Below are 20,264 nucleotides of genomic sequence, written 5' to 3' on the forward strand. Positions count from 1 at the left end.
CATTCATGACTTGCTTTATGCAAGAAAGGACAGAAAAACAATTGATCTGGCTGAAGTCACCTGATTCCCCTTTGGAATGAGCCAGCGGCCAAGAAGTTAAGTGCAGTAATGATTTTTTTGAGACCCAGTAATTTCTGTCTTGAACTTTACAAATCTCTGTGAAGGATGATGCAGAACTCTCTAGAGCTTCTGGAGTGAACCATCTATACCTAATTCCAGGGAAATATTCAAATAAGATTTTTTGAGTCTATACTCTCTGGTAGCTAAATACCTGCGGGGGATCTGGACGTCATGTGGCCTTATGAGTTTGGCTAGGCTTTTTGCTGTTCTTTCTCCTCTTCTTCCTCCAACATATATATCCCCATTCAAAACCCAAAGTGCAGCACACACTATGGGCTAAATTTTGTTGAGCTCACAACATCGGGCTCCTTGGTGAGGCAGCTGGAAGATCGCAATGGCAGTGGCCTACCACGGAGTTCAAAGCCAGGATTGCTGGGTCGATCTTCCCGGCAGTGGTGAGGCTCCATGGCATCTCCCCACTGCTCGGCAATGGGATCTGGCTTCAAATATTTAAATAAACCCGATGCATACATTTAAATCCAATTCCCTGCGATCTTACCTTCGGTTTCAGTGTGACAGGCGGCACTCAGACGCCTTCACTTTCCCGTCCAGGGAAAGCTGACGCCACCGAGGTGGGGAAGGGGGGTTCAGAGCATTTTTAAAGTAGTGGGAGGAGGGGGGTGGGGTCAACATTGCATTTTTAGTGTGGGGCGGGGGGGAAAGGGGTGACCTCTGCACTTTGTACAGTTGGTGGGAGGGAGAAGGGGGTCAACTCTGTAATCTCAGTATATTGGGAGGGGTGGGATGGGGAAACAGGCCAAGCATTTATTTTTAGTGTAGTGGGGGCGGGGGGGCGGGGTGTTGGTAGGAGATGTGAGCAACTCTACATTCTCTGAGCAGGGCTGACAGTCCTTTATAAATGGTGCCAGCACCTGCGCAGAGACAGCTGATGTCATTCATGACATCATTCACAGCATCGCCGAGGCCGCCCCACCACATGATTGGGGGGGGGGTAGTCACTGTGCATATTCAAATGAGCTGCCATGCTCAAGATCGCGGCAGTGTGGCAGTGCACGGTCCGTGCATGCAAGTGTCATTTTTTTTGCCCGCCGTTGCTCCCAGTGGTGGGAAAATAAAATCCAGCCCCATATTTTTGGGAAATTTCTCAAACAAATAAAAATCTCTACAGAGACTTGCAAATGAAGCTAAGAGCCTCAAAGATAAATATTTTTTTTGACAACTTTAATTTGGAATGGTATTTTATCATTCAGTGTCTAATGTACAATTAAATACAACAATTCAACCTTATAATTCCAGCATTGGCCTTCCTTAGTTCCTGTTCTAATTTATTCCTGTTTTATAGTGATATTAGTTAGATCGGTAGATCTTAGGAATGATAGATTTTAGGAGGTGATGGTGCTATCTAGACCTAAACCAGTCATTTGCTTGATTGCACATTAGCTAGGACAGATACATCTTACACCCTCACTTACTTCTAATGGAATTTAGGGCAAAGCTTAAATGGGTGTAAAACTGGTAGATTCTCTCTCAGCTCCAAATTCCAATCCCCAGATAGCTGCATCAGGTTTAATCTTTACTAAATCAACACAATTTTAGGGCCTTGAAATCTGTATATTGCCAAAGCAGATTATATCCATTTATTTCTTCACACTCTTTGCATTTACCCACTTCTTTCACAGAACTTAATTACATCTATTCTTGGTAGTTAGGATGAGAAGTCTAACACCAAGAGCTCAGTACAGAGCTTTAACACATCAACAACAGAAGTACTGCTTTAAAACTTGCTGATTTGACAATGCATCAGATAGCTCAGCACTGTTAACTTGTGATTTGTATTTATGTTATCAGTCAGTAGCACTTGATACTGTTAAGAATTTTTTTAAATTTGCTTATGGGATGTGGCTGACACTGTAAAGGCTTTATTTATCACTCATCTCTCTTCGCCATGAGGGTTTGAAGAGTCAACAATGTAATGGGACTGAAATCATATGTAAGATTCACGAGAATGTTTCCCGTGATGAGGAACTTCAGTTATGAGGATAGATTGGAGAAGTTAGGACTGTTTTCCTTGGAGAAGAGAAAGCTGAGAGATGATTTGATAGAGGTATTCAAAATAACGAGGGGGCTGGACAGAGTGGATAGAGAGAAACTGTTCCCACTCATCAAAGGATCGAGAACGAGAGGGCACAGATTTAAAGTAATTGGTAAAAGAAGCAAAAGTGATAGGAGGAAAAACATTTTCACGCAGCGAGTGGTTAAGGTCTGGAATGCACTGCCTGAGAGTGTGGTGGAGGTAGATTCAATTGAGACATTCAAAAGGGAATTCGAGTGTTATTGCAAAAGAAAGAATGTGCAGGGTTATGGGGAGAAGGTGGGGGAATGGCACTAGTGAAATGCTCATTAGGAGAGCAGGTGCAGACACGATGGGCAAAATGGCCGCCTACTGTGCTGTAACAATTATGTGATTCTGTAGGCCGCAATAGGTGGCAGGTCCCTTCAGGTAAGATACTAGTTAACCAATTAGATTTTTAAAACAATCCTGTAGCAAATAAAATATTCAAAGAGGCAATTAACTGTGAATTTAATCCAACATTCTGGCTTTAGCAGCTCAGGTTTCCTGAGCTGGGTCAATAAGACAAGAGCCCAGCAGGGACTCATTAAACTTTGAAACTAACATGCTGGGTAGTCTTTAAAGATTGAAATTGCAAAACGTGTGGCCAGCTTCAGTGACAGGCTTGTGCTTGCAGGATTTATTCTGAGGGCCTGAAATCTTTGCTTTGAGGGTCATTTCCAACTTTTTGGAAGTATTTCCAATTATCTTGGTGTTTACTCACCTTCATTTCAACTTCCTTGCTGTCAGCCTTCACTGCAGCATGGGAGCTAGTCATGCAGCATTAGCCTAGACCTCTGATGAGGTGCAGCAGGAGCAGCAACAACTGCAACAACAGTAACAGCAGCTGTCTTCTCTGCAGCCAGATACCAGTCCACAGGACAAAGCTGATGGACTTAGAGCTCCCGCTGAAAGGAGTTGAGACCCCCAGGCCCACAGGCCTAGGATCAGCTTCCTCAACATGACTGAGCAACAGTGTCTCAGAAGATACAGCTTTTACAGCAGGTTGTTACTGGAACCTCCTGGAACAACAACACCTTTCTAGAGGGCCAGGTGGGCATGCATTGCCAGTGGCTGTCAAGGTCACCACAGCCCTGAATTTCTTCGCCTCTGGATCCTTCCAGGGATATGCTGGTGATACCTCAAGGATCTCTCAATCTGCTGTCCATAAGTGTATCTCGCAGGTCACGAAAAGCCTTGTTTTTCAAGGCTGGCACAGATGAGGTTAGTCAAACACTTTTGGAGCAGTGGCTGGATTCCCACCGGTGCAGGGAGTCATTGGCAATGTGGCAATCAAGGTGCCCTCAGAGCAGCTACTGTAATTAACTACAATGGATTCCATTCCCTAAATGTCCAACTAGTTTGCGACCATCGGAGGTTGATCATGCATGTCTGCACTAGATATCCAGGGATCTGCCATGATTCATTAATTCTGTGACAATCATATCTCCTGCAGGTTTTCGCTCCTCCACACAGCCTCAGTACTTGCTCCTGAGAGACAAGGACTACCTTCTGAAGACCTGAATACTGACTCCTGTAAGGAACCTTACCAATGAGCCAGAGGAGAGATACTACAGGAGGAACATCACCACCAAGGCAATAATAGCCATTGGGCTGCCCAAGATGCGCTTCAGGTGTCTCGACAGACCTGGAGGCACGCTTCAGCATGCCCCATCAAGGGTCTCTAGGATTGTTGTGATCTGTTGTGCCCTTCACAGCATTGCCCTGCAGAGAGGAGTGGAGCTGTAACAAGCGGAAGGTGCAGAATGCCTGGCATCCGAGAAGGAGGAGGATCCAGATGCAGCCATGGTGCCTGCAGCTGCACACCTGGCTGCCAGAGAAGCCCATGACAGACTCATCCAGGCAGGCTTCACTTAATCTGTGTGAGAGACACCATATGACAGTGCCATCAGAAACCCTGTGACCGCGCATACCCCAAGACACCCTTCATTCCTGTAGTCAACCAGCCAACCATCACATTCACACCTGTTCCTCCACATAAAAGCTGGTCATACCTTTCACCTGAAGGCTACTGGACAGAGTGAATAAGGGATGCAACAAAGTAGAGACCATGATAATGAGGAGTTCAAATAAAGTGTTCCATTCATTGAAATAAACATCAACATAACACCATTAACATTGGTGCACACACCCAAGTGAATCCCCTTGTGCAACCTTTAAGTTTTTCTCATCTGCTTCCTCTTACTCCTACCTGGTGCAACCCTGTGGCTTCAGCTGAGCTGGAAGCAAGCTGCTCATTCCCCTGCTCTGACAGATGAGATGCCCATGCCTCTGCATTTTGCAGCCCATGACAGCCCTGCCAAAGACTGTTCCACTGGACAGGCTCTGTTGTTGGGGCAGGAGGCAGGATATGTAGGTCTGACTGGGGCAGTGGGGGGTGGTGGTGCCAGGAACGAGAAGTGGGAGCACCTTGAGCAGATACCTTATTGCCATGTGTCCTCTCTCCATCTTCCCTCTTCTAGTCCACCTGCACTTCCCTGCGATCCAAGAGCTTGGCTGTATGTCGGTGAGGGGTTGAGCCACCAAGGCAAGGCTTTGCACCACCCTGTGTGAAGTGGCAGACAGAGTGTGCAGATCATTAGTCTGGGCCAGCATGCACTCAGTGGCATGTCCTGTCTGATTCTCCATGCTTGTGGCCTCTCTTTCTATCGATGCAGATATCAACGCAAATGCCTGAGACATCATGGCATTCATGCTACAAATGGCCTCCTCTAATCTCTCTCCTAGGGTGCACATTGCCTCTGGAAATGCTGACAGAAGCACCCACATTTCCCATTGCTGCTCCACAAGTTCCCTTTCCATGGATGACCCCCAAGGCTCAGCATCTACTTCCAAATGAACAGAGCTTGGATTGTCCTGCGCCCTCCAACAGGCACTCGGCACTGCTGTCCCTGTCTCCAACACATGCTCCTACTTACTCACCATATGACAACCTAGCTACCTAGCTATCTCTACTGCAGTACCCTATTGACGTGTGTATATCTGCACTGGTGGAAGGTATGCAGGAGTCATGTGACGATGCATCCTCAGCGTGCTCGCACTCCTCTGAGGAATCCTCATCATCTCCTCTGTCACCCTTGAAGGACCTGTTGGAGATGAGTTAGAGCTGAAGTGGAGAAAGGGTACAAACCCATCATAGTGCATATTGTTACGAACAGGTGAGAAAGGTGTCTAGGGGTGTTTTGCTGTCTTCACCTAGTCTCATTGTAACATGGCTTAATTTTTAAACACACTGTGTTTTGAGATTCCCCTTTGTGAATCCTTGTTCACAGATTTGCAATTATAAGGCATAAATGCGCATACATAGGGCAAATGAGCATAAACAGGCTTCCTTAGGTTTAAATAAAGAAAGTGAAATTTATGAAACCTTAAACTTAAACTCTAATACGGTTCACACCTACAGATATACAACACGCCCACGCTAGCATGCACACATGATACACACATGCAAATAGGGACAGAAAATAGCAGATGAAAAGTAAAATTGAGAGCTTTGAGGCAATATCTGAAGAGGGTTTCTTGTTACTGTTTCAGTGTTTCCAGCTCACCCAAAAGTCTTTGATTATAGACAGCTCTTACTTTTCGTTGGGCCCAGTATTCTTCTTAAACCTTGTTCACGTGAGAGACTTTTCTCTCTTTGAGTTTATGTGGCTTCAATGGTTCTCTGTGAGAAAGAGAAGGGAGCAGACAGGAGAGAGGTGATCTCAGTCCAGGAGAAGAGTGTTTTCTGACTTCAAACACTGTTTTCTCCAATTTAAAACTCTCAGTTCCAACCTCTGCAGCAATCTGTTAGTCATGTGACTAAAACTGGTCTGACCACTTCTTCTGTGTATTGGAGAAGCAACGACTGGGTCCCCATTGTTCCAACACTGTCTGTTACTAAGCAAATGTCTTTCCAGTCAGAGGCTTTTAATTTTAAGTTTTAATGTTCATGTGGCGAAATAATGTGTGCCTCAGTCTTGGCAGGTGGGGGGCTTGCCTGACAATATCTTGACATTTCAGTTAATGGTGACATCAATTTTACATGAGTGGCAATGCTTCACTAATGCTGTGGGTCACCATCTCTCATGCTTAGTATGTGCTACCCTGCCAATCCTCCTCCAATGCAGTCAGGGTGGCCATGGCTGCAGGTCCACCCCTGGTTCTCTGCTGGTCCCTGGAGTTGTGGGCTCTCTTCCCCTGCAATGAAAGAAAGCAGGTTTTTTAAATTTGTTTATGGGATGTGGGCATTGCTGGCTAGACCAGCATTTATTGCCCATCCCTAATTGCCCTTGAACTGAGTGGCCATTTCAGAGGGCATTTAAGAGTCAACCACATTGCTGTGGATCTGGAGTCACATGTAGGCCAGACCAGGTGTGGATGGCAGATTTCCTTTCATAAAGGACATTAGTGAACCAGATGGGTTTTTACAGCACTCGACAATGGTTTCATGGTCACCATTAGACTAGCATTTTAATTCCAGATTTTTTTTTGTTAATTGAATTCAGATTTCACCATCTGGCATGATGGGATTTGAGCCCATGGTCCCAGAGCGTTAGCCTGGGGCTCTGGTTACTAGTCCAGTGACATCCCTACACCACCACCTCCCCTTTATGAATGTGATAAAAAGAATATGTGTTGAGGATGGAATAAGAACATTTGTGGAAGGTGACTGTGAGGGCTGAGTGTGTGATGGCAGTAGGATGAGAGTGAGTGTGAGTGTTGGGTGTTCAACTGGAGATATGAGGAGGTGCCGGGAGAAAAAGAAATGCGTGAAACTGCAAGGTGTGTCAGTCAGATTAGTGCAGTGCAAGAGAATGCCAGGGAAGCCAGAGAGTGATGGATGCTGCCTAGAAGTGATATGCCATTCACCTTTCTTGAACTAATGAGGTCTTTTCCAACACTGAATTCAGCCACTGTTGACAGCCTCCTCAATTTCCAGCTATGCCTGTTTAATTTGGGTGGCTGGCCTCTTCTTCCTGTCCACAGGAAAGAGAATCTCCCTTCTGTCACTCATTGCTTCCAGCATGACATCCAGGGAAGAGTCAGAGCACCGGTGTGCAGCCTTCCCACTGCTACCAGCCTCCCTGCTCCATGTGGGACAGTTCTGTTAAGATTCCGCCCATGACCTCTCTGTTGCTAGTTCAGCACCATAATATTATGTTACAGCTAATGTACCCAGTTGCTTACAACAATGAAATTGATTCAGAGAAGCACATGTTACAAAGATCAGAACCCAAACAGTGATGGCTATTATATTTTTGCTTTTTATCTAATGGATATTTTTTGGTCCAGTGCCTCAGACAACTCTCATAGATGAATCTTTACCCATTACATCCCACAGAGTGCTTTTATTCCCTAGAAATCTTCATAATTTCATAGCATACTTAATGATCATACACACCTCCTTCAGTTTGTTTCTTCCCTCAACCAACACCAGCAAAACTGATTATTATCTCATCACTGTTTGTGGGACCTTACTCTGTGCAAATGGTGATTTCAATTCAAAAAAGCAACTTATTGGCTGCACAACACTTTGGGGCATCCACCCAAAACTTTGAATATTCATAAAAAATGCCAACAACAACAGCCTGCATTCATACAGCAGCTTTAATATAGTAGAATATCCCAGCAACATAATCCAATAAAAATTGACACCAAGCCAAAAGAAACGTGAGGACAGGTGACCAAAAGCAGGTCAAAGAGGTAGGTTATACAGAGCATCTTAAAGGAGGAGAGAGAGGCAGAGAGATTTAGGAGGGGACTTCCTGTGCTTAGAACCCAGACAGCTGAGAGCTCTTCCACCAAGAATGGAATGAAGAGGGTGGGGTGCACAAGAGGCCAGAGTTGGAGGAGCAAAGTTGGCGGAAGATTACAGTGCTGGAGATGTTTACAGAGATAGAGAGGAGAAGACAAAAAAATCGTTAAGCACCCATTTACTATGTTATTGACCTGTGTCAAGAGGAATACTTACCCCGCCGCCACCACCATATTAATTTGGACAAGTAAAAATAAAATTATCTCTTCCATTTGAGGCATAAGATTAATGCGGCTTGAAATTGACAACGATTTTCCATTTCTAGTAGCAGGTATGATGAGATAAAATTTAGAACTGAATATAAATCTTACACAAATTACAACTATAATTTTATGACACTTCACCTTTGAAAATGAATACTGGTTATATTTATTATGTATCGAAGTGATTCTTGAAAAATGGCTTTGTAGCAGATTCCAGACTGCCTACAATTGTGAACTTGCTGTGCAATGCTCAGTGCCAAGGTTTCACTCCAGAAAAAAATAAATCCCAGGTGTCAGGTTTCACTGTGAAGTAAATGTAAATGCATTTAGTGGGAAATTAGCTGCTACAGAGCTTTAGCTCCTAAATATTAACACCCATTGTGCATCAACCTGTTAAGGCACTTGAAGTCAATAAGACATTTATTTTTTGCAGTGATTGAGGAAGCCCTGATATTTACTTATCCTCAATCGAAAGCCACTTTACAGCTCCACTAATACTGCTTTTGGATCAATGAGAACTGAAGAAAAACCGTCAGCTAGAAAGATATAGGAGACACCAATACTGAAGATGGATATGTTTTATTCAACAATCATGATTTAACCAGATGCTAAGGTGTTTTTTTTTCTTCTCCGAGAGAGGACTCTTAGCTCTTTTTGATGAATTATGACAGAGACCTTCTATAAATTTCTTTTAAACCACACAATTCCAAATACACAGATACATTTTATTTATTAAGTACTGACATATTTCTTACTGTTTAGAAAGGCAGAACCACTGAATAATTATAACTTTGCTTTGTAAATTGAGTATGAAGGGGGATGATTTTCAATTGCAGTATATAATGGTTGGGTAGAGTGCCCACTCTGTCCACCTGAAGTCAGGGATGGGAAGTCTGTTCCATTTTGGTGATTGGAAAATGAGTGTCAAGCTAATACACTGCTTATGGATAGCTCGACCTTTGGGAGGATGGAAAGTTTGATGGCCTTGCCATTTCTTAAAGACAGCCTGCTTGCCTTAAAGGGGAGTTGCACTTTTCTGAGTCATAGAGTTATACAGCACAGAAACAGGCCCTTCGGCCCATCGTGTCTGTGCCGGCCATTAAGCAGGTATTTATTCCAATTCAATTTTCCAGCACTTGGCCCATAGCCTTATATGCTATGGCCTTTCAAGTGCTCATCTAAATACTTCTTAAGTGTTGTGAGGGTTCTTGCCTCTACCGCCCCTTCAGGCAGTGTGTTCCAGATTCCAACCACCCTCTGGGTGAAAAGATTTTTCCTCAAATACCCTCTAAACCTCCTGCCCCTTACCTTAAATCTATGCCCCCTGGTTATTGACCCTTCCGCTAAGGGAAAAAGTTTCTTCCTATCTAATCTATCAATGCCCCTCATAATTTTGTATACCTCAATCAGGTCCCCTCAGCTTTCTCTGCTCTAAGGAAAACAACCTTAACCTATCCAGTCTCTCTTCATAACTGAAATGCTCCAGCCCAGGCAACATCCTGGTGAATCTCCTCTGCACCCTCTCCAGTGCAATCACATCCTTCCTATAGTGTGGTGCCCAGAACTGTACACAGTACTCCAGCTGTGACCTAACTAGCATTTTACACAGCTCCATCATAACCTCCCTGCTCTTATATTCTATGCCTCGGCTAATAAAGGCCAGTATCCCATATGCCTTCCTAACCACCTTATCTACCTACTTATCTTCAGTGATCTATGGACAAATATACCAAGGTCCCTCTGACCCTCTGTACTTCCTAGGGTCCTACCATCCATTGTATATTCCCTTGCCTTGTTAGTCCTCCCAAAATGCATCACCTCACATTTCTCAGGATTAAATTCCATTTGCCACTGCTCCACCCATCATACCAGCCCATTTATATCATCCAGTAATCTAAGGTGTTCCTCCTCACTATTTTCGACACCACCAATTTTCATGTCACCTGCGAACTTACTGATCATACCTCCTATATTCACGTCTAAATCATTAATGTACACTACAAACAGCAAGGGTCCCAGCACCAATCCCTGCGGTACATCACTGGTCACAGGCCTCCATTCAGTAAAACAACCCTCGACCATTACCCTCTGCCTCCTGCCACTAAGCCAATTTTGGATCGAATTTGCCAAATTGCCCTGGATCCCATGGGTTCTTACCTTCTTAACCAATCTCCCATGCAGGACCTTATCAAAAGCCTTACTGAAGTCCATGTAGACTACATCAACTGCTTTACCCTCATCTACACATCTAGTCACCTCCTCAAAAATTCAATCTAGTTTGTTAGACATGATCTCCCCCGACAAAGCCATACTGACTATCCCTGATTAATCCCTGCCTTTCCAAGTGGAGATTAATCCTGTCCCTCAGAATTTTTTCTAATGGTTTCCCAACCACTGATGTTGGGCATACTTGACTGTAATTACCTGGTTTATCCTTACTACCCTTCTTGAATAATAGTACCACATTCACTGACCTCCAGTCCTCTGGTACCTCTCCTGTGGCCAGAAAGGATTTGAACACAGATGAAAAGTAATCATTTTAAACCTCACTTATGTCCCCCGGCTCCACATACAGATTGCCACTTTGGTCCTTCTAAAGTCATAGGCCTTGCAGTCACACAGTTGCAAGGGGAAACACCCATCATGAATATGCACTGTCAGTCAATCATATCTCTAAGATTGGCACCCCAGCTGGCATAGATAGTGAGCTAGCGAAGTCTGAGCAGGGTGATTCACTCAACCTACATGAACAGGATCAGGTTCAGGTGGAAAGGACAGCTCAGAAACTAGCTTGCCGGAAGGCAACCTTGGGTCCTAACTCTGCTTAAGAGGACAGAGAGGCAGTTATTGGGGTGTAACCATCAAAAGAAAAATGCTTTCTGTGCACAGACAATTGATCACTGTATTAGACAGCCTGCCAGGAAGGTACTGCCACCTGTTGGAGATAGTTCAGGAGTTTTCTTCCTACTTGTGTGGTGTTTTGGTACTTGGCATGGCAGTCATCCATGAAGTGTGCAGTCACCTATGTGGGTGCAGCAGCTGGTCCTTCTTGCAGGAATATGTGGCATCAGGAGTAACATCAATGAGCCATGCTCATCTTAGCAGAATGGCACCTCTATAAGGATGTACAAATCATGGCCTTTGTCATTCTTTTATCTACATGACTCTAATGGCACCATGTACCAATCAAAGTAAACCTGGGCTCCCTGAATGGTCAACTGGAGAAGGCACACGAAGGCCATAGAGGTCAGGAAAGCCCATATTTGATTGTGGATGGTGCTGAGTTAGGGGACCTTAACTGGAATGTCAGGCGTTGTGCTGCAATTGGCTTCAGGTCCTATGGGTTACAGAAGCAAAAATCAACCAGATTTACCACTCTTGATCATGATTCAGCAACCCTTACTAGAAGGGCATGTTTGTAGATGTCACTTGAAGACAGGGTAATCTTCGACGATTGAATATCCATTTGGGTGAGTGAAAGTCTTCAGACAAGTGGGAGAGAAAAAATTGGTGGACAACAAGTTTGATAAAAAGAGAAACTCTTGATATGTTTACATGGGAAATTAATTGAAAATATTATAGGCAAAGCCATGAATAAATATTTTGGATTGTGCCTTTACTTTAAAATGCCTTTGCACTAAAACTTTCTGGAACAGCCACAGAGATCCTGAACTAAAGGTTACACTGACATTCCAGGTTATTCCCTTGTAGGGTAAACTCATGCTACAGCAAAAGTTTTTGTAAATACTTTTCTCTTGTTTGTTGTGACTGGAGATTTTACAAAATTATATTGTGTTTTGTAAAACAGGAATGTAATCACATCACATGTCATGCTGTGCAAAATGCATGCAGATCACATAATTTACAAACAGTAAGATCATGCAACTATTATTTACAAACAATATTGGCTTAGCAATTATCATGCATTGCAATTGATTTAATTCTATACATGTAGTCTTACATTAGAATACTCTTTGCATGTCTCACATTTATAAATTGGACCCTATTCCAGAAATGTTCATAAAATGCAAAAATCCAGATTTATATCAGTTAATTTTCAGAATTATAGGCATAAATCAGAGATAGTTTTTAAGAAAGGAAATTGAATTTACAGTAGATGGAGAGCAGACACAAAACATTACAAACCTTTTTTACTTGAAGTATTTATCATAGTTGCAAACAATTACTATTGCAATAATAAAGGCACTCTTGACATCTAACATTATTTTAATACTAAGGTTTGTTTCAGTATCACAGGGATCCAGCAACTAATGATTAAACACAACTCAGAATTAATAATTGTGTAATAAAATGAGAATGAGAAGTTGGGAACGTGGTATTTTTGGATTTTGAAAATTTTTGCTGTTTTGACAAAAATTAAATAGCAGGCCTTGGCTCCAAAATTCCAATCAATCCAGTCCAACAGAAGCAGTACAGTGTGGCCATCTGTATAGTTGGGGAAGGCTGCTGATGCATGTGTTGATCTGTCCTTGTTTGTGGAACTGTCTGTACCAGCTGTATGCTAGTGCAATCCCACTTCCCTGCTCATTATCCATAGTCTTGTACCTTCCACTTCAAATATTGATCACTGTTTCCCTTAAAAGTTGCAAATGTCTCTGGTTCAACTACTCCTGTGATAACATTCCATGTTCTCTGTAGGAAATGTTATTTTCCTACATTACGACACGTCAAAAGTATTTCATTGGCTGCAAAGTGCTTAGGGACGTCTGGTGGTTGGGAAAAGCGCAATGTCCTAACTCACACCAAGTCTCATTCACCCACCACCCCTGTGCTCACCAACCTATATTGGCTCCCAGTCAAGCAATGCCTTAATTTTAAAATTCTCATCCTTGTTTTCAAATCCCTTCATTGCCTTGCCACTCCTTATCTCTGTAATCTCCTCCAGCCCCAAAACCCTACAAGATATATCTGTGCTGCTCTAATTCTGGCCTCTTGAACATCCCCAATTTTAATTGCTGTACCTTCAGCTGCCTGTGCCCTAAGCTCTGGAATTCCCTCTGTAAATCCTGCCTCTCTACCTCTTTTTTTTTCTGCTTTAAGATGCTCCTTAAAACTCACCTCTTTGGCCAAACATTTGGTCATATGTCCTAATATCTCCTTATGTGGCTCGGTGTCATATTTTGTTTTATAATGCCCCTGTGAAGTGTCCTGGAACATATTATTTTAAAAGTGCTATATAATTACAAGTTGTTGTCATTGTAATGGAATACTAAAACAGATGTGATTCATTATGGCTCTGAGGCTGAGAGCTTCATTCATGACTATCATTTCTATACAAAGTGATCTAAATCATTAATTATACTAGTTAATCTAATATATATTCTAACATATTTATGATCATTCAATATTTAATAGGCTGTACTGTAGTATGGATTAAGTGTTGATTGTTGCATTTAAGAAGAAACTGATATTATTGGAGACGAATTCATAGAAGTCAAATTTCCAAAATATTGGTGTTCAATATAAATTTCTTTTTATATTTTAGTTGATGGAAATTGGACTGAATGGAGCAAATGGTTTACGTGTGGAACAGAGTGCACACATTGGAGAAATAGAGAGTGTACTGAACCAGCACCGAGAAACGGTGGGAAGGAATGCGACGGACTTGTCTTGGAGTCAGAAAATTGCACAAGTGGTTTATGTCCACAGAGTATGTATGATTTTAGCACATGACATATGTTAGAAAAAGAAAACATGCAAAGTAGAATTATGATAAAGTACAAAATCGATCATTATTTTACAATTATTTACTGACTCATTCAGAAAGAAATATATAAAGCACCAAGATTTAAAATCTCTTCAAAAAAATTAGACCTGGAACCAAAGGATGCAGGCAGCCCTGTTTGTCTGTGTATCATCATGTGCATGATAGTGATTAAAAGCAACATTATACCAGAAATTAAATTAAACTAAGCCATAGGCCAGATTTTGGGTCAGGACCCTGCCGTCGGTGTCAAATGGGGGTGACAACCCTGCACTGTGTGGGAAACAATCAGCCGGCAGTGATTTTGCCCGAATTGGCCAATTGGTGTCCAGTGGATGGGCTCGCCTTGGCAGACTCTTGAAGCTGGAGGGCGAATAGGAGGCTCTCCAGCTCGGAAGGAGCAGCAGCCTGCAGTTCAAGTAAGAGAGAGGGAGAGGAGGTGCTTCCATCTTGAGGCGTCCTCTCTCCAACTTCTTAACATTTTAAATTAAATTTATTTGAAATTGTTTTGTTCGTCACAAAGATACTCAAAATGCAGTTAAACATGGGTGCATGTAATAAATTAGAATAGAGTAATATAGAAAATCCAATTACATGTAATGTACAGAGTGGACTTACCAAAGCTGGTTACATGCTCCGTACAGCACTATTGTGTAGAGGATGTGATCTAAAAGACGACTTATAATATCCTCACCATTCAAAGTAAATTCTGGTAAAAGAATCATATGGGAGATGAGGAGACTTTTTTATGCAGTGAGTTATTGCGATCTGGAATGCACTGCCAGAAAGGGTGTTGGAAGTCTATTCAATCATAACTTTCAAAGGGACAGTGGATTTTTATATTTGAAAAGGAACAATTTGCAGGGATATGAGGACAGAATGGGCAAGTGGGATTAATTGGATAGCTCTTTCATAGAGCTAGCATAGGTGAACCAAATGGCCTCTTTCTGCATTGTATGATTCTTTGATCCTAAATGGCAGTCCTGCAGGTGGCCATGGTGCGAGCACAGCTGGTGAAGGAAGTTCTGTTGTTAGTGGGAAAAAAATTGGTTGAGAAGATAAAATCATTTAAGTAAACATAAAAAAGCTAATTGTTGCTGATTTTTGGGGGGAAAAAATCAGTAAGTACAAAGAAATTGGAAATGTCAAATTTGCTAAATTTGAAGTTGTTCAGTGGAAGCCAGACATAAAGTAAACAGCTAAAAGAAAATCGAAATTAGGTCTAAAGACAATCTATAATAATTAATGTATGAATGCAGCTTTTTTAAAAACTATTTTCAGGAATTATTGCCTGTGTTTTGAGCATCAAGTGCTTTTTTCTGTTCCATTTTCCAAGAAAACTGTAGATAACTCACCTTGACTACTAGATATTCCTTTATCTATGGATTGATCTTTAACCCTTTCTTTTTTATGACCAGGATACATGGGATAGAAGGTCAATTTTAGCAAATTGAAGACATGTATGTGGAGCTTAACAGTCATCAGCAGAAATGGTTGTGGGTTATAGCAGCAGTTATGGGAATTGTTAGACTTTGATGGCTTTGCAAGGTGGCTGTGGGACATGGCAGTGTACAGTAGCATTGGTGAAAGTGGACTGTAAGGTTTGGTTCATTGGTTGATTCCTGAGGGCTAGCAACTGCTGGATGGGGAAAAAAGAGAAAAATGTAGAGTTACACGGCAAACATGACAGCCAATTTGCACACAGCAAATTCCTATAACCTGCAATAAGATACATAACTAGATTTACTTTTGTTGTTTGTGGCATTCTGTTAGCCAGGCCAACTGCCTGCAGATCTTCAAGTATTGCAATAGGATTGTTTACAGCCTCAGTTTAATGTCTCATCTAAGATTGGATGAGACATTTGTTCTGCACAGCCTGCAGAAGACTATCTTTGTATTTGTATAACCAGCTATTTCCTTCTTTGCTTTCCATGGTTACCCACAAGGTTAGTGGGGAACTATGCAGCTCCTTTCTACTTTTACTCACACACTCAAAAGCAGCTCACAGTAGATTTTCCTTCTTGGCCACTTGCTGCTTTTTCTTGTCATCATGCATACGATACTTAACTGACTGATTCATGACAAAGGTTGAAAGCCTTATCCAAGGTACATATTTGCTGGCTTCCCCTCTTCTTGCAGGAGAAGCAAAAACTAAACAGGAGCAGGAAATAAACACAGGGGGAGATCCTACCACTCTATAAACACTCATCTCTATGGAAAAGGCCATCATTGACATAATGGGAAGAGGCACAACAATCAGCTTTGGATTTGCCAAAACTAAATGCCTGATGACACCCCAGAGTATGAAGGAATCTTCCTTACCTGCTTTCTTTGTGTGATACTCTTTCAGTCACTCACTCACTGATTTCCTAACCATGAGAACCTGGTGTCGCATAGTACTGTCAGGGATCTGGTAAATGATTACCATTGATATTACGTCCTAATCCTTGTCCATCTCCCTTTATTCTAGACCTGTCAGAAAACTTGGATGCTTATGCCAAATCAAGTGAAGATGAAAATCTTGATGAGGTTACACCATCAGATTTTTTTAAAGACATTCATGGGATGTTGGTGTCACTGGCAAGGCCAGCATTTATTACCCATCCCTAATTTCCCTACAGAAGGTGGTGGTGAGCCACTTCTTCAACTGCTGTAATTCATGTGGTGTATGTACACCCTCTTAGTTAGGGAGTTCCAGGATTTTGCCCAGTGACAGTGAAGGAATGACAATATATTTCGAAGTCAGGATGGTGCGTGTCTTGGAGGGGAACTTCCAGATGGTGGTGTTCTCATGTGCCTGCTGCCCTTGGCTTCTAGGTGATTGGGGTCTCAGATTTGATAGTTGCTGTCGAAGGAGTCTTGGCAAGTTTCTGCAATGTGCCTCGTAGATAGTACACACTGCAGCCATGGTGCACGGTGGAGGGAGTGAATGTTTAAGGTGGTGAATGGGGTACCACTCAAGCAGGCTGCTTTGTCCTGGATGATGTCAAAGGCAGGTAAGGATTTTAATTTAATGTGCCAGGGTCTGGCAGACAGGCCCTGGCAATCAGAGGGGTACAGCTTCCAGCGGTAGTGCATAGCTGCTGGGGCAGCCATTGCCTCCAGGGAGACATCTCCGTGGGCCATGGAGCGGTTATAAAGATGGACCTGCCCTGGGAACCCACTAGGAGGCCGCCACAGTTTACATGGTGGTCTCTCCACATGGCAGCGGCCCATCCCGACATTGGTCAATACCGGCTGGGGGTGGGAGTGGCTGATAATTGGCCAATTCATTGGTGTAATTGGCCATCTGCTTCCAGTCAGTGGACAGCTGCGCCACAGTAGTTCCCGCCCCTGAGAAAATCCCATGACGGCGGGAAGTCATCAGGCTCCCCTCCCGCCACCTTCTGCCAACATATGATAGAGTCATCAAAATCAAATCAAATAAGGAATTCAGAGGAAACTTCTTTAGCCAGAGAATGGCGAGAATGTGGAATTTGCTACCACAGGGAGTAGTTGAAGTGAATTGTATAGTTCCAGTTAAAGGGACGTGAGATAAGCATGTGAAAAGAAGGAAATAGAGGGTTATGCTGATAGAGTTAGATGAGGAAAGAGGGGAGGAGGCTAAAATGGCGCATAAACATCATCATGGACTGGTTGGGCAAAATGGCCTGTTTTTGCACTGTATATTCTTTGTAATCCTATGTAAGTTCTTAAAAATAATGGGGAGACTAAGGATGACATGCCATTTGTGTGAGGCAAATAACAAAGTGGCATAAATCAACAAGCAAGTGCTGGAGATTTGCAACTCACTGTGTATCACTTTATCTCTTGAACTTGCTGACTAATTTCTGCATTAATAACTGTGTACATCATTAACAAACCATTATTTTCCAGGGAGATTTGACCCAATGAACTTTTTCTTATTTGCTGTTGTTACGACCAGGTGAGAAAGGAGTCTAGGGTTCCCTCTCAGCCTTAACCTGGTCTTACCATAAAGGGGTTTAATTTTAAATACACCGTGTTTACAGCTCCCCCTTGGTGAATCCTTATTCACCGCTTTCCAATTTTTAGGCAAAGAAACCAGCACAAATAAGCTTTCTTAGGTTTAAAGAAGAAAAGTTGAAATTTATTAAACTTAAACTTAAACTCTAATTCGGTTAACGCCTGCAGATACATGACGCACCCACGCTAACATATATATGCGATACACACATGCAAATAGAGACAGAAAAGAGGAGAAGAGAAATAAAGTGGAAAGGTTTGAGGCAATATCTGAAGAGTTGGTTTTACGGTTCTCCGAGCTCACTGTAGAGTCCTTGATTGTAGATAGATCTTGCTTTTCGTTGGGGCCCAGTATTCTTCTTAAACCTTGTTCGCTGTAGGAGACTTTTCTCTCTTGGGGTTCATGTGTCTTCAGTGGATTCAGAGGCTTATGAGAAAGAGATGGGAGCAGGCAGGAGAAACCTTCTCAGTCCAGGAGCAAACAGACACTCTGCCTTCAAACTCTCTGTGGCCAGTTCAAAAGAAAACCCTGGAACAGCCAGGTAGTCATGTGAGCAGCTGGTCTAACCAGTCCTGTCCCTTGTGGATTGTATCCTCATTAGCAGGCCCTGGAATGCACTTCCTCACCTTCGTTGTCTGTTAGTATGTAAATATTTTTTTCCAGCCACGGCTGGTCTGTTTAACAAGTCATTTCCTTACTCCAACAACAGTTAAAAATCAATGTTCATGACAAAATTAATGTGCCTAATTCTTGGCAGGTGGGGGCCTAGCATGACAGCTGTGCATGCTTTTGGTTTTGCAGTTGTATTTTCTATGTGGTAGTTTAGAAATCTCACTCTGGGAGTAAGAGGAGAAAGGAATAATAAGCTGAAGCTGGAGAGAAAGCAAATAAAAGATGCATTCTAGGAGAAATCCTACCCTCTTGACAGAGTTTATAGGCCTAGGAGAATATACTTGCAGTTCTCTGAGGAGCAATGTATAAGCAAGCTTATAAAGAAATTCCAAGAAGGAAAGATTGCTCAGCCCAACTAGTCTGTGTTAGTTTTTATCCTCCACAACTGTAATAGTCGTAATCCCATGTGCCTGCCCTGTTCTCCTATCTGTTTATCTGTCATTTCTTCAACAACATATTTCGACTACTCTTAACTGTTAACATGGTCTATGCTTCAATCACCAACTCCTGTAATGCATTCTGCAACCTCATGATCCACTGTGTCAAAAAAAACTTTCTCCTGCTGTATGTTCTAAATATCTTCCGTTTAATCTCATATCTTTATCCCCTCATTCTATACCCCTCAATCATTCAAAACTGTCTGTTTTTATCCAACCTATCACAACCCTTCATAATTTTCAAGACCTCTGTCAAATTATCCCATAATCTCATCTGTTCTCATGCAAATAGCTCCAATTATTCAAGGTCTTTTTCATAGCTGTATTTCCCAATACCAGTCATCATCCTAGTGAATTTGTGCTGTACCTTCTTTATTGCCACAACATCTTTCCTATTGTGTGGAGCCCAAAATGCCATACAATATTCCAACCGTGGTTTTATGAAGATTTTATAAAGATTCACCATTACATCTCGACTTCCATATTTTTATATTTCCATGATAAATTTCCAAATGCATATATCAAGATCCAAGGACAAATGTATAAAATATCAGTTGAGCGCATCCACAAACATTACAGGGGTAATTTTAAACTCCATTTGAGTGGTAAATGAAGGGTGGATTGCCCACCTGTTGTAGAAGCTGCCCAGTTTTTATTCCATTGACTTAAAGATGGCAGGCAGACCAATTTCAATTTCACCAGGTTACCACCCAGGTGTAAAGTAGAAAACTGCCACCTACCTGTGCAGTCTGGATTAATTCTACTTTCTACCAATGAAATTGCATTGCTGTGCAGAGATTGCAAGGCAGGACTATCAATCCTATGTCTTAGGCAGTCCCTTGGGATCGAGGATGACTTGCTTCTGCTCTGGTTTGATGGGTCCTGAGATGGCTGATAGGCCCAATGCATGATCTGCACGTTCTGCCACATGAGGAGCCGGTGATGCTTGCAGGGTCAGATAGATTGGAGGTTTGTGCGTTCCCTCTGATGCCTCGACTTCTCCTGTGCATGGTCCTGATGAAGGCCCTCAAGGTATATGTTACCTTCCGGAATGAGTTTTCTCCATCTAGGACGGTCACGAGTTGACTGGGATGTTTGATCTCTTCAGGGATACTTTGAGGACATCTCTAAAGTGTTTCCGCTGGCCTCCTGGGAGTCTCTTGCCGCAGCCAAGTTATAAGTAGAATAGCTGCTTCGGGAATCTGGTATCAGGCATGTTGTAGTACACCTTTA

General features: G+C 42.6%; 1 protein-coding gene across 1 annotated transcript in view; it reads left to right on the plus strand.

Annotated features, from left to right (window-relative positions):
• unc5a (unc-5 netrin receptor A) overlaps nucleotides 1–20,264 on the plus strand; it is a 312,917-nt gene that overhangs the window by 94,794 nt on the left and 197,859 nt on the right. Inside the window, exon 6 of the mRNA XM_068043091.1 lies at nucleotides 13,719–13,883. Coding sequence (XP_067899192.1) covers nucleotides 13,719–13,883 — 165 coding nt within the window. The remainder of the gene's footprint in view (nucleotides 1–13,718; nucleotides 13,884–20,264) is intronic.

The sequence above is a fragment of the Heterodontus francisci genome, chromosome 12 (genome assembly GCF_036365525.1).
Source record: "Heterodontus francisci isolate sHetFra1 chromosome 12, sHetFra1.hap1, whole genome shotgun sequence".
Classification (NCBI taxonomy): Eukaryota; Metazoa; Chordata; class Chondrichthyes; order Heterodontiformes; family Heterodontidae; genus Heterodontus; species Heterodontus francisci.